We start from the raw sequence: 15,717 nt of genomic DNA, 5'->3' as shown, positions 1-15,717 counted from the left end.
CAGACATAAATAACCCATTTTCAGTTGTGAAATAATCTAATCATTTCTTTATCAAAAAATGTCCCCTGCAGAGAAGAATCTTGAAGTTTCTAGAAAAGCCACCCCTCTCTGTATTATTAGAAACTAGAGGTTCCCCAGTTACGGTTTGGGGAAACACAAACATCTCATCACACATCAGCTGGGGCCTTCCAGACACAGCTGGTTGGACAATGAGGTTGTCTGAAATTATTTTATAACCTGCACTACAAGTCCTGCAACACTCAAAAGCAGCAGGACAGCTAAAACATAGAACAAATAACACAAGAACAGACAGTGGGGGACTGCAGTCTAGTTAAAACAAACCTTTATTTTTGATGGAATATTACCTGAATTCCTTATACTGGAGCTGTTCAGTTTGGAATCTTTGATGACCAAGTGCTTAATCCAAAGGGTAGGTGCTGTGATTTCTGAAAGAGAAAGAAATGACTGCCTTAAAGAAACTACAGCAACTAGTGAATACACATTGTTGTTACTCATGAGGACAAGATGTCTGCTACAATCATGACTTAACTGATCCACTATCTTTGCAGATATCTGCTCATCCTCTGGTGAGGTCTTCAAACTCTTAAGAACCACTATTTGTAAGTCTTCCACAAGGTTATCTCACTATCTTCCTGTTCCAGAGAGTACCTCTCTGCTGGCAAAACATTTTTTTTTCTTCCCTCTATCCTCCACTTCTTAAATTCTAAAGTCTAAAGCCTTTCTGTTCAAGATGTAAGAAATCTCAAAGGTTATGTTGTGTGCTATAGTATATAGCCACACATATTCCACTAAATTTTCCACCAAAGTATGTACGAAATCCATATTAAAAAGTTAACGCTGACCTTAAATATTGCTTTAACAGCCCAAGAAGGGCTGACTACAGTCGGTTCCCTAAAACAAGCAACAACAAAATCTGAAATAAATAGGCAGAGAAATGATGTTTCTGGAAAGACTTGAAAGGAAGTCTGTTAAAGAAACAAGCTCTGGTTAGAAAAGCATGTCTGATGCAGTATGACCAAGACATCCAAACATAAATTTGTGTTAAAAAAGTGCTTAGAGCACCTCCTCTGAGGTGTTACAATCAACTTCAAAACACAGCAGAACCTGCACGAAGCCACAGAAATGGCACAACATCAGCATTTGATTAGAACTAAGCAAAGCAGTACTCTATACCATGGGCTAGAGCTCCTAAGGGGACATTTTCAGAACTGATATTTTCTGAAAAATTTTCAGTTTCCACAAAAGCATGCCTTAAATATTAGATCCTGGAGTTTGTCTTAAGTTCCTGTAAGAAGTTTTTATGAGTTTTCCTGCTCCATGTTGACATTTACATGGGTCTGCTTCAAGGGAGAAGGTTGCTGACTACGAGAGAAACTGATTATACATAAGAGCACAAAGGAAAAATGAAAGGGAATTTTTCATTCCTAAATGTTTTCAGCTACATTGATTGTAGGCATTATTGCAATCATGGCCAGGGCATTTTTTCATACAGAAATACAGGTTGAACGCTGATATTCCAGCAGTAATAAAAGTTTGCTTAAGAAACATTACCTTATCTGCAGGTTTCACTACACTATTTTATCATCATTCAGTCATGATGCGCTCCTATAAATACATACACCTATATACTTCGGGCCTTTTTTGGGGAGAAAATACATCAAATTAAACACTGGGTGAGAGGTAGGAAGAGGAGAAGCACAAAAGTAGAAAAAGTCCATAAGCCAAAGTGCTAGATCTAAACTCCTAAATCTGGGATGAAATTTAGCTCTGGCTCTGCACTATATGGACTGGGTATGTCTACAGCTGCAAAAGGCAGGACAACCAAAGGCAACAAATGCCAAAGAACGGGTCAGGGCCTTTAGAAAAGGCCAAAAACAATAGCACATATGTTTAGAGCGAGGTTGAAAGATGCAGAAAAAGGAATTGATGGAGAGATGAAAAGAAAAGGAAATGAACCCTCTGGGATCTACCATAAAAGTGTTTTCGATTCAGTTAACCTAAACATTTTTTGGAATATAGGTAAGCAACATAGACTCCTCTGAACAACAGATATGTGGAAAGAGTAGATTCCCACTGAGTTGAAGTTTACCAAAAAGAGAAGATATTTAAAGAAATTACTTTTTAGGAAATGAATACAACTTGCACATTGAAACTAAATAGATGGTGGATGCAAAGAAAACAGAGCCTAGAAGTGCAGGATGAAAGAATACTTTAAAACTATAGTAAGGACCATTAATAAAATACTCTTCTGCAGAGGAGAATCTTGTCCTAAGAGGAGATTCACTATAAACATCACTGAGATCTGCATTGTAATGAACTCGAACAATTATTAAAGAGGTGGCTGCTTTATGATTCAAACCTTGGACAGAAACGTTATCTATCTACATTATCTCTGGCACTGCTCTGTTTTGCCCTCAGGGAGGATGGTAAGGAGTGGGAGGGGAACCTACTCTGCCCAAAATGTGAATTTTCATTATCCTCTAATGTAGGTGAAAACATGAGAAACATGAACCTTCATCTTAGAGAGGTCCAAAAGGTATCACACATTTCAGTGGCACCTGAGTATTTAATGCCTTTTGAAGTCAGCCCCTTGTGGACTGAAAGTAGGCACCCAAAAACAAACCATGAAAAGAAATTCCATATTTTTATTGTCCATTTGTGTTGCTATCGGCTCCACTCTGGTTGCTTGACTTTGAATACACGGGTTTCAGGAGCCCAGCAGATCTCAAACCCACTGAAACAGAATAGGATTTGGACTTTACCTCCTTTAAACATCTATGAAGAGTCCAGACCTGTCATCTGACATTTGTGTTAGATGCCAAGTACGAGCCATTCCTCAGGAAGAGGACCTACCCAAGACACTAGGAGAGTATTCTAGTGAAGGATCATGACTCAGAAACAAGGGATTGTTCAGGATGACATTCTGAAGTGTCTAGTCCAACCTTCTGCTCCAGAAAGGGTGAGCTATAAGAACAGACCAGGTTGCTCACAGCTTTATCCAGCTGGCTCAGAAAGGAAGGACAGAATATCACTTCTGGGCAATCTGTTCCACTGCCTCACTGTCCTCATGGTGACAAAGCTTTTCCTTATATCCAGTCCAAACATTTCGTTTCCATTTATGACTGTTGTCTCATCATGCATTACTGTGAACAGCCTGGCTCCATCTTCTCGGCAAACTTCCATGTAGGTATTGGAAGGCTGCTATTTTGTCACCTTTAAGTTTTCATTTCTCCGGGCTTCATATGTAAACGCTTCATACACTTTTCCTGATGTGTCCACTTTAAGCCGCCGTTGAAGACATTACGCTCAAAGGTAGTGGATTACACAAACTTTTGGTCAGACCCAGAATGGATTTTCTTGTGCTTATTGCTACAACCACCACTGAAATCTAGTTAGTCCTATTTTACTAACAGGGATGACAAAAATACAGAGTGACAAACTTAACAGAGGTTATTCATCAATGCATAGCTTGATTAACCTGCCTGTCATATTCTCTTCTCCCAAGTCATAATGGATACCGCTAATACAACAGGAAGCCATTGCATTAATCATTCTCTAGAAGTCTAGAAGATAAAGTCTTGCATAATATATTGCAAGACTTGCTAGAGAATCTTTCATCTTACAGTCCAAGCCCACTTATCAGACTTCATTTCACCTGCAAATCAATGCAAAGAGGTTTGATTGAAAGTGTTTTTCACAGAAGATAGGATAAGATGGTAAGATTTTTTGCCTGTCACCAGAAGGACCAGAAAAGGTCTGTTCACTACATCGTTTCTCAAGAACTTTACCCACTTCTATTTGAATGACCAAAATGTTGAGTATCTCCTAGAGGGAGCTTCTGAACAGGCTGTATTAACCAGATCAGCTTACTCCTGCATTTTACTGGTCCATTCTTTCCTTTGAATATCTATGGGTAGCCTCTCAGGGGAAAACTTAAAGGCCAGAAGTTCTTCAATACAAAAAGCAATTTAATACAACATCAGCTTGCTGCCAGGAGGAACTTTCTTTAGATTAAAAAAAAAAAAAAAAGAGATAGTCAGCATGGTTTCAGTCTCCTTTGTTTATTTGAGAATGCTTTTTGCTCTAAGGGCTTTCCTTTATTTCTTAAATTCTTAAAGATTCTTACAAACCTATGATCACTAAATGGAAGTGATAGGGCTACAGCACCTTGCCATTAAATAAGCTTATTTTAGCAAGAAAAAAAACCCACCCCATCACCTGGTTTAACGAGAATGCAGGAGGTATCAGCAGCACCACCTACTCTCTCAGTAGTCTCCATTTCTGCCTTTGATTCAGTTTAAAAAAAACTAAGTACAGCAGTTCAGTATGAACATGCATAGGCTTTCCTTCACTGCCTTATGGTCCACAGTTTCAGGTGGGTCACAGAGTGGCTTGGACTTCAGCCCATAGCTTGACTATAATGGCTGTGGGTTTAAATCTGTAGAAAACTACTTCTAAGCAATATGCAACATATAAGCAGCTGCTAATAGGCCCATTCACTACCCAAAGACCACTATCCCCACTGGTATTTATGTTTGTATGTGTAAAAGGCTTGAATCTTCTGTAATGACAGCCATTTTATACTTGTTTCAAGCCTTTTAATGGACTAAGGTCCTATATTCCCTCTCCAAAATAATACAATTGCAAGATTAGCCCATTTGAGAAGGAAGTTGCCTTGGTGGGCCATGAATTAAGTGGGCCCAGGACACTGACTTCATTTGCCTCAATAGTATGTGCGTCAATGAAAGTAATTGCTAAATAAAGAAACCTTCCAGCAATTTTCTTCTAAGTCAACATTCACAAGCTGTGGTTTAGCACCCCTCCCTTTCATGAGGCTATAACACGCTGCAAAGGTTATGAAACTCCCAGCATTGCTATCATGAGGGTGGAGAGACTGAGGAGGTAAAGACAGTCTAAAGGAAGCTGCCATTTCTGACTTGATGCACATTTTTGCTGTGACACCTTTTCCTCTAAGGTTACCCCAGGAATCTGGTCAACCAGTGTTATTGTTGGATTCCAGGGAAGAAGGGAGGATGTAAAAGGATTAGGGAAAATGCCTGAGGTCCCAAGGGCACTGTGAAATTTGGATAACTTATGAGATTCACTGGCTTTTCTGCTTTGCAAGATAAAGAACGCATTTGAGCCATAAATCCAAGAGAAAAGGAGGCGGCAAGTAGCTTTTTATTTGTTATTTTAAGGGATGCTCTTACCTTCTCCATCGAAAATAGGCTGGGTTTCCATGGTAGGCGTTGGCTTCGAACCATCATCTGAATTCAGGGTTAAAAAGAATCGAAAAGAAACTACCATTATTGAGGTAAATACTATCTACTCTCCAGTACTGTTGAATGATTGGGATTTGTACATGGCCCGGCCAAGTCCAGAAAAGAGAGAAGACAGACAGAACAAAAACCATTTATGCTAACAGCAATAACAGTTAACATAGCAAGCATGCATCAAGTACTATCCTTAGACTTAAAAGAAGTCTCCTCCCTCCCCTTTCCCTCCACAAGCCATTGGAGTGCATCACTTGGTAGTCTCCCCTTGTTGCACTGATCAGTCAATTGCCTTTTTAGTTTCAGGTGGCTATATATCCCACACAAGTAATTTCCTGAGACAGAGGTCAAGAGATTGTTATCCCACTGTGTCTTTTTTTTTTTTCCAAAAGAAAAACTCTTCTTCTGAAACTTACCTGTGCAGAACCTGGCACCAGCATTCACTGCAGAGCTGTTAGAAAGGGATGGTCAATAACAAATCTTTTTTCTTACAATGTCTGCATCAAGGTGTTCTCTAATTGCAATGCTGTGGCAACATCTTCTAATCGCAAAATCTTGGAAAAAGAACTTCTCTTACATTAGGTTTTTCATTCGCAAGACCGCTCCATGTCTTCTGACCACAAGTCTTTCATAATTAGAAGCTTCAACCAAAAAAGATTCCACAGGAAATATAAACCTCAATATTCAGAGATGGACCACAAGGAAAAGAGTTCAGTTTATACTGTTTGGCTTAGTACATCTATCCATCATATCTACAGGCCCGGCTTGGAGTCAGGCTGAGTCTACCTTCCTCAACACTCAGAGGGATCTGGATTTCAAGCCCCAGCTTGGAGCACCTTTATACAGAACTACAACCATGGTGTAGCATTGAAGCAAAACTTCTGACTGCGGGCAAGCTAAGCTAGAACAAACCATAGTCTTTTGTTACACTGAAGATTAGAAATTAGAATACTGTTGGGATGTAAACTAAGATGAGATAAGCCTAGAATTGGTGGGAGGTTTTCTTCATTTTTGGAATATAGTGACTTCTGAAACTTACAACTTGTAACAACTATTTTTTGCATATGTTATGGGCAAAGATGACACTAGGCAAAGTGGGCAGTAGCCTAAAATGTAAAGTTACACAGCAAAAATCAGTTGGAGGGAGAAGTCCATGCCAGAAAAGCCAGGTTGCCACCATCTCCATGACTTTAGATACACAAGGCAGAGAACATTTGGAGGAAAAGTGCATGGGACAGCCTCTCTTAGAGGCAGCAATAACTGCCCTCAGCCTTCCCTTACATTAGTTCCAATTACAAAAGTAAGAGACCATTGGAAGGGGCAAAGGAGGACAGAGATGGAAAACAAAGGCTTGTAGACTATTTTTCCACCCATGCCTGTATTTGCAGTTTTATAAAGTGAGCAAAAGCCTGAAGACCTCTTCCACAGATCATTAATTTTATGCATTTCCACAGAAAGCAAAAATGTGCTGGTAATTCCATTTCAACCTCAGAGATCCACTGAAGTAAAGGAGGCTGACAGAAATAAGCAAGAGGGACGCTGCTGTCATTTTCCCTCTTCACCATTGTATTTGGTTTTATGCTTAACTGCTAGCATAGCAAAAAAGTATCTGGAAGAAAAAATACTTACCATTCCTCAGTTAACTCTAGTTCTGAGTTTTCCTGTTACTGGGTATTACCAGTAACATGGATAAGCAGTACTTTAAGTTTGAGCAACTGATCCCTGAATTTTCCTTAATTTACAGGAAGATTTTGCCCTTTAAAGAAATCTTTGGATAAAAGTAAACAGCCAGTCTTCACTTTTTTGTCTGCTTCTGCAAGATCCCAGAAAACACAGCTATGGCTTGTTATTTAGGATGCCACTTCACACTGTAATGAAGCAGTGAGCAGTATGTAATCATCATGATTGGCTTTACAGATTGAGAAACCAACCCAAAACTGCAAAAGATACTCATAGAATAACTGGAAAAGTGAGTAGTTCTTAAGTTATATAAAATAGGAAGAGACCTGGCATAAAAAAAAGTATCAGTATGATAATAAGCTTGTTGCTATTGTTCTCATGAATGCTTCTGCACAGAGTAATTACAGAATTGCTTTTCGGATTTAAAGCAGCAACCCAGAAGCCAACAATGGAGAAAAATTACAAGTGGATCTGAGCCACAGCACTTTATCCAAACCATTATGTGAACTTTGGCAGAACTCAGGACGCTTCAGGTTCAGGGTTGGGTTTTTTTTTTTTGGGCCCGTGTGTGAGAAGAACAGAGACAATAGCAATTACAATTTGGGAAACACATTCTTAAAGATAATTTTGTACCAGTCTTTGTATAAAGTTAGCCATTAAGTTACTGGAGAGTATTAAACACTGATGAAATAAATGCAGCTAATAGAAAAAAATACCAAACTAACCTTTGAACTGAGAGGTTTAAGGTAACCTCAGTAAAATGGCTTTGTGAACTATACAATAATTTCCTCACTGGGTTACGAAGGCCAAATTGTCACTGAGTCCACATTGTAGGAGCACCCAGTACAGTATTAAGTGTTTTGCAAATAAAGGGAAGTATAATTACTCCCCTGTTGTTCAAGCAAGTATAGTTTTTTCACCAACACATAAGAAAAATGCACTAGACAACAGCCATATAATTACATTCACCGTATTTCAAAAGTCAAAAGCCAGCAATATTTCTGATTTTTTAAGTGTCATTAAAGTCACATAAACGACAAAAATGGCACTTTATTAAAAACACCACGCTCACTTCCCAGCTGCCAGCTTCTTACTCTGAAACTACAAAATCTATTTCTTAAACTGAAGAATTCTCAGTAGGTCTCAGTGTTTCAAATAAGCTTATGGCAAAAAAATTCATGCTGTTCCCATTGGGTAGAAGAATAACCCTAATACTTGTCTACTCTCATTTGATTTTTCTTCTTGCTCAATACACTGTTCATCATGCTGAACATTTGTTCCACTGGCTGTTTGCTCCTGTTCAACAAGGAATAAGTTCTATTTTACATACCTGAAAGTTTTGAAGAAACATTTTTGTATTCCTCAAAGAAGCATTTTAACATAGAATAGAAAAATCAAGCTGTTCCAGAGTCCTGGGGCCTCCTGTGATATTATACTAGATGTACAGGGTATTGTTACTTTGGAACAAAAGGTAAAGAAGTATGTTCATCAGGTACAATCTACTCCATTCTTCGAAAAGCTATTAAATTCCACAATTTTCAAAAAATGCACGTAACTGCAATAGTTCCTCATGCAGAGCATGTCACAGAGGGATCAGAGAGGCCATGTAAGTGCTTCCCCATCCCTCTAGATGGCAACGCTTCCAGATGAGGAACTTGTACTGCAGAACCATCAAAGATCATTTCCCGTGGTTGCAGAATATTCTCAGAGCCTCGATGAGGAGTGCATTGGCATGCTTCTCTCCCATGTTTTACAACCCAGCATGAATACTCGCTTTCTTTTTCCAAGACAACCACTGAATACAGACAGCATCACTCAGCAGAATACCTCCCAATGGGACATGGTTTTAAAACAATAAAGTCCCTTCCAGTAAGCCTCCTTTTCCTAGGGTACACTTGCAAAAGTTGGACTGATTTTTCTGGCTCAATTGGTGTCACCTTAAAAATGGTATTTTTATCTTATCACTGGTAAGAGTGAAACAGGCAGGTACAAACAACTCTCCCTAAGCAATTTTCACATTAAGTTACCATGGCTATAAGCCAGAAGCCCACTTGCACTACTTCTGTCAGAGGCTCAGAAGCTTAAGAACAGTTTTTGTTGCATTATCCTGACAATAAGTCAAAACAGGGTCAATTACTTGCATGTCCAGATCTACTGCTAGTGGCAGGCATAACTCTTTATGCTCCCACTAGGACTCCCCTCCCTTAGCCTTACCCTTGCAGAATATCTAGCAAGCATCCACATCTGAAATGACTGCAATGTACACTGGGGTTGAGGGACAAGGAGATGCAGTTCACAGGAAAAATTACTGTTGAAGTAATCTTTTTACTCTGAACAACAGGCACCGAGGCCATGAGCAACCTGAGTTATGTCAGGAAAAAAGTAAACTCCCTGACATAGAAAATGCATAAATTACTGTGGAAAAAATGTGAAGTAACTGCCTGCTGCTGTGAATCACTGTTCTTGCCTCAAGCCACCTAATGGAAGCTGGAGAAAGGGGAAAAGTTAGGTGATAGAAATAACCTCCCATATCACATCTCCTACCCAGGAAAATATATGTACTGCAAAAGTCACACGTATACTTGCATTACTACATTAACAGACCAAGACCTATATCCTTCCTAAGCAATCTCAGCCTTCAGTACATCACTTATTTTCTCACTGGCATCCATGAGACACTCTGTAAACATTTCTACCATTTTAAAGAGAGTCTCGTATAAAATCTAGTCTTTTTTTTAAGTTTACAGCTTGAACATCAACAGTTCCCAGACTTTGAGTCAGCCAGACAGAATAAGACGATAACAATTTTAAGAACATAGCTCTGCTCTGGAAGGAGGCAGCCTTTTTCCAGTGTCAAGTGGTTCCTTCGCTTACCATCATCTGGGTTTGGATGAGCCACTACAGAGCATAGCTGAAGCTAAATGGACAATGCAGGGCACAGATAGTCAGGACAATGAGTGAATTCTTAGTATATCCTGTTTGATGCAGCAAAGTCCACCTTTAGTGAGTTTATCAAACCAACAGGAAGGGAAAAGAGCTTTCCTAGGCTTGAGCACTCCTGAGGGACTTAGGTCATACATACACCTTTCTGTGGCTTTGTTCCATCTAAGTAGAGTTACTTAAAGACCTGCCAGGTCAACTCAAGCTCCCTGTACCCATGCAGTTCCTGAACTTGAAGATGCAATTTTACAACTTTGACATTTCTATGTATTACCCCCAGGCTTGGGGGTGTTGTTTTAAGTATTAAAAAAAAAGACAACAAAACCTGTGTTTGTACAACATGGGGTCTTACACAGAAAGACATGTCCCTTCCAGTATCATGGGGGGGAGCAAGTTGCCTTAATCGCAATCCTTCCCTAAATCAACTGAAACAGTTTCAGCCAGTCATAATTAATTTAATAGTCTATGCAACTTTTATATAGAGACATATATCGCCAATATAAATGCAGAAAGTCAGCACTCATGCCAAAAAAAAAACCCCATAATTCTTACAATCCAGCCAAATCAAGATAATTTCTTGCCAAGCAGCTGACGTGGAAATGCATCAGGGCAGATCGACTTCCCTGCCAGGTTTTCACACCCCTTTCCATAGGAACACAGAATCATTTAGGTTGGAAAAGACCTTTAAGGTAATAAGTCCAACCACTTCTATGCATGGAGATCACTCAGCTGTTAAGAAAAAAACCAACTTAAACCAAATCAGCAAAAGCAAGTTCCCACTCTATTACCCTCATTTTAAAGAACAGCAACAACGTGCCCCCTTTGGATATAACAATCCACAAACACTTGGACATGGACCAAAATACAGAAAAGGTGAAAACACGCCTAAGTGCTGAACATGAAAGGCTCTGTATGGCTTAAGGAGCTCTTAACTGCAAAGGTTGCACTGCTACTGCTGTGATTTTTGCTGGCCTACACCAGCTATTCTGTATGCCATGCAGACACAGGCAGTGTTTACTTCAACGCTGCATTCCAGGCATCATCCAGATAGGATGAGAAGCCTTCCCCTGCACCTTCTGGAAGGCATTAGTTCCCCCCGCTTCCTCCTCACATCTCCCTTGCAGGTGCATCAACATGAAAAAAAGCCCCTCAAGCCCCAAGGACTTTGTGGTCCAATGCAGTTAGTCCATTTGTATGGCAGCACAATTCTTCGCCCTTCAAGAAAGCCTATCCCACACACAGACAGCTGGAAGTAACTCTGACCCCCATGACACAATTCAAAGCCTCCTCTGTTTGGCTTTTTGATTCCTGATTGACACACTCACTGCCAGGTGGAGATAAACACTGCTGGGAGGACAATGTTGATCCGCTCCGACTATTCTTGTGAAGGACTTTTTCAGAATAATAAACAAAAAACATTGGTGTGTTTAAGTGTCTGAATAGAACTGGAGATAGACAGAGAGGGGACCGGAGCGCTTTACAGAGGCTGGCAAGTCAATTGAAGAGTTAATTGTCCGGGTGTACAATGACTTTATTCTGACCACAAACAAAGAGCTCCCTCTTCCTGGGCCTAGGTCTTCAAAAGCAAACATGTCAAAAGGGGTCTGGAGCAGCAATCTGTATTAATAGCAATGCTCTAGTCTCTGGGATTCAGTAGCTTTAAAACTGTTGAATCAGATTCAGATAGGTTCTCTCTAAAATCCAAACTCCTCATTTGCTGCTTAAGTTCTCAAGGTACTTCTACATTAATTAGCCAAAACAAACCTACCCTCAAACTTCTTATTCTTCATAGCTTTCAAACAGCTCCTTTCGAAAAATAAAGGCACAGCAAGATACTACCCTTCAGACACAACGCTGTAGACACCTTCCTCAAAATGAGATCCAGCTTTATATTATTTCAATTATGTATTATTTAACAGAATTCAGTTTAAACAAAACAAGTGGCCCTAAATGTCTCATACTGGGGAAGATACAGAATCTTAGTCCACATCTGGACCTGCATTTCAGAGCTTGCAGTATAATAGGTCAAACCAACACAGTGTCCAAACACACCCCCTGCCTCTGGGAAAGTTCAGATCCAGATTCAGATTTGAACTTTGCAGGTTGAACCAAGCCCTATGGTAATTACCACTTAAATACCTGACTCACTTTTGTAAGTTATGCAGACCTTTCTGGGGAGAAAAATAGTCTTCCTAGTACTGCTGCACGGAAGACAATGCAGCTGAAAATTATGCCATTATACTTTACCACTTTGATGGCAAAACTCTCGTGGATTTTGGTGCCAATGCAGAAACACACATACATGTTATTCCAGGAATAAGCAGCAGCCATGAAGGCACAGAGAATTACACTGAGCTGGTTGTGATCTTTCTAGTGATGTAAATTTGCTTCAGTACTTATGAAAAGTTGGTTTTTTAACCCACTCATAGAAATGTAGCATTCTAAATAATAATATTTTTCCTCAGGTATATTGGCATGCCTCCAAGCAGAAGATAAAACAAGAACCTTAAAATAATTAAAGCCAGCATTTAGAGTACTCACCTAACTCAAACTTGAGACTCACCCTTTGCTCTCCCCTTTCTCAAGCTACGATCCCAACTATAGTGCTATCAACTAATTTGGGAGGACAGCAGGGAGCCACAGGTTTATGTGCTCTCTCTTTTGTTCTAGCAAGTAAAGGGTTCAAAACTAATTAAAAAATAAGATTTCTTGGGTTTCAGCCAGTTTCTCCAAATTGTGAGTAGTAAACCACAGTCTTAATCAATTTTGCAGCCTTGCAGTTTTGGACAAGAAGCAGCAGTATCTCTCAAGTAGCCTCAATACAGAAGTAATTCAGAACAAGGAACCTGCACACAGTCCTGCCATTTTGAACTTAACTAAAATTTTCAGTTCATTTTTGGGCCAAAGTCCAACAGAGATTTTTTTTTTTAATCAAAGTAATTTGTCCGTAAGAGATGGGCAGAGTAGCAGATGACCAGATTTCAGTTCGGTTAATAGAGCATTTCTAAGGTCAAACGCAAGCAAGCCTGGATGGAGAAGACCTGTCATTGTGCATAGGTTTACCTTATGCAGTACTACAATTTTCAGACTCGACAAGCCAAATTCCTACCCCAAAGGCAAAACAGGTCTCTTCAAAGATTTGGAAGTAATGGGAAAATAAACACCCAAGGCCAGATTGAACCTTATCTGCTAAAAAGGAGAAGCAGGTAATAAATGGTCAAGGTAGTTTGAGATCATCTCCAGTTAGAGTTGCACAAAAAGTTTTATTTCAATCAAGGTGGAATCACTTAAGCTGTGAAGCCATTGGCCCCCAGCCATCTTCAGAGACTTGTTATTTCCACCTGCCCCCACCACTCCCCATAGCAGTTTCATTTGTGAAGCTAGACAGAAATCACATGGTATCGTATGACTTTGAAACACACCCTGTTGTCATCAGCCCTGACCTACAGAACCAAGCCTTAACTCCTTCAGCTACGTGCCTGCCCCAAAGAAAATGGCAACTAGCTTGGCAATGGTTTTAATTGTCTTGATTTAAGTCAAAACCTTTAATTCACTCCCAGAGTGGCTCAAATTGCCAGGAGAAGGAACAAAAAAAAGGAAAAAAAAACTTAAAAGAACCTGTTTATCATCCATTCAAAGGCTCTTGAGGGAGCTGCTAAGATGCAAGTCATTTTTGTTAATCTAGGACTTCCACTGTATCACATTTGACCATTTCTCCCTTCCCTCATTGGCAAAGTGTCATACTTCTTTGCCAGAAGGCAGTACTTCCCTGGTATTGCTGTGTCTTTTCTATTCTGCTGCTGTTCTTGCCACCCTGCTGAGATAATAATCAAAAAAGTCATTTCTTAATGACTGTATAAACTATGCAATACTTTTATCTTGAGAAACAGGACAGTGTCAGAATTCATCTTGCTTTGTATTTTTCATATACCTCATGAAATCACCTAAGCAGTAGCAGGGACAACACTAAAATCCCTCTCTGGCCTAGAGTCCATTGGCCCCACTGTACAGCTTGCCTAGAAACACTTCATGTAAATGCCATTACATTTACATGTAAGCCTGTTTATTTCACAGCAGATAATTTCAGAACTTAGCACTTTGCAGTACACAAGCTGCAGGTCCATCTTCACCAGCTAGGTGAGCATGGTTAAAAAACACTAGTTCAACTATTTGTTGAGGAATGAGAAGTGGAGGAAAGCTCAGAGCCTCAGCTCAGTTTCCAGGCTCTGCTTTGGTCATCTTCTAAGTTTTCAGACAGGATCATAGCCTGCCTGTCATAGCAGACTGATGTTTCACAGCTTCTAGCAATGTTCCACACAGCTAAAGACAAGAACCTGAGACTACCACTGAGCACAGTTATTTTCCTTATATACTAGCAGCAATTTCAGTAGCATAAAAAGCTCAGCTACAACACCACACAGGAAGGCTATCTGAATCCCTTCAAACAAAAGGCTCCCTATGAGAAATATTCTTTACTTCCATTCAGCTGCATACTCAGCTGACTTCAAAAGTCTAATGTCATTCCCCTACTGATACACATACCCAAGAAGAAGCGGAGGGATAGCTAAAAGAACCAAGGGGAGTGGTCGGCTTTTGGGACTGGTCATAACACTCAGTATCAAAAACTACCTGTTACCAAATATCATGACTACCCAATGCTTGCTGAAGAATCATGATGTATTTCCTAAAGAGTAACGGCAGCTGGCTGTGAGGATGGCGCTCAGTTTCAAAACGGAATCTCCAAGGCTCATTTTGACTAGCAGTCACCTTCACGGGTCAACTGGCACAGAAAAGCCTTGCTGTGGTAAATGCACCCCAACAATTATATGGCTGTAAATCCAGCACTTCCTTTTTCTCTAGAGAAAAGGATCAAGATAATGGACTAGGAATAACCTCATTCTTCAGGGAGATATACAATTGAAAGGAAATAAAACAGCTGCAATAAACAGTGAAAAAAGAAGAATTAGGCCCTGTATCTGTGTAACAAAAGTTATCCAAGTGCATATCAATACAGGCTACAACCAAATTATTTAGAAAAGGTCATGCCAATCCATAGAAGGGATGTCAGGCCATCTTGTTCCAAGAAGGAGCACTGTTAACAGCAATAAAGAGAGAAAATGGAGGTCAGTCAGAAGAGGCAGTATGGTACATGGCTGCTCCAGACAGTCCTAGCACTAAGCTTCACAGGGCAAGTGGAGCAGACAGAACACAGAAAAATGGGACAGCAATATTATACGAGTTGGGTAAATCACAGTGCGCCTTCAACAAGAGCTGGAGTACACACTATTAGGAGTGCTTCTTGAGTTTTTTTTCCAGAGCAGAAACACCTCCAAAGTGTCAGCATTACTTACACTGTGGAGTGAGTGATGAGATCAAGGAATCAGCAATAGCCAGCACTGAGAAAGTTTAAAAATAGATTGAAGGAGGGGAAGTAGAGGAAGAGAGGCTTATTTTTTTTGTAGCTTCCTACTTGGTGGAAGAATACTTTATCTCACCCTGCAAGCACTAGAAGTATGATGGATACTGCAGGATTTTAAACCACAGTATCTTAATTTTGAGCCATCTTCTATTTGGCTCACTGCCTTGAGTGACATTTGAAATTAAACAGGGAGCAAAAAAAAGTTTCCACACAAAGAAATATTTCACTTAAGACACCATATCTCACAGGAAGATTTTAGCACTTTACATTCCGCAAACTTCTCTCCAAGTTTGGGGCAAAGCTCTATAGCACTGTCAACAGCTGCCCGATCACTGTTGGCAAAAGCAACAACCACTATATGAGTGTTTAGTTTAGCCTCTCTGG

At 40.0% G+C, this 15,717-nt stretch overlaps 1 protein-coding gene across 1 annotated transcript in view; it reads right to left on the bottom strand.

The window, feature by feature from the left end:
• SMOC1 (SPARC related modular calcium binding 1) overlaps positions 1–15,717 on the bottom strand; it is a 129,028-nt gene that overhangs the window by 38,924 nt on the left and 74,387 nt on the right. Inside the window, exons 6-7 of the mRNA XM_086462987.1 lie at positions 5,232–5,288; positions 366–446 (exon numbers count right to left, since the gene is read on the bottom strand). Of these exons, the coding sequence (XP_086319113.1) occupies positions 366–446; positions 5,232–5,288 (138 nt within the window). The remainder of the gene's footprint in view (positions 1–365; positions 447–5,231; positions 5,289–15,717) is intronic.

Source organism: Leptosomus discolor, chromosome 3 (genome assembly GCF_034619465.1).
Source record: "Leptosomus discolor isolate bLepDis1 chromosome 3, bLepDis1.hap2, whole genome shotgun sequence".
Classification (NCBI taxonomy): Eukaryota; Metazoa; Chordata; class Aves; order Leptosomiformes; family Leptosomidae; genus Leptosomus; species Leptosomus discolor.
The sequence above is the reverse complement of the archived record's forward strand: the minus strand, read 5'-3'. Positions and strand labels throughout refer to the sequence as shown.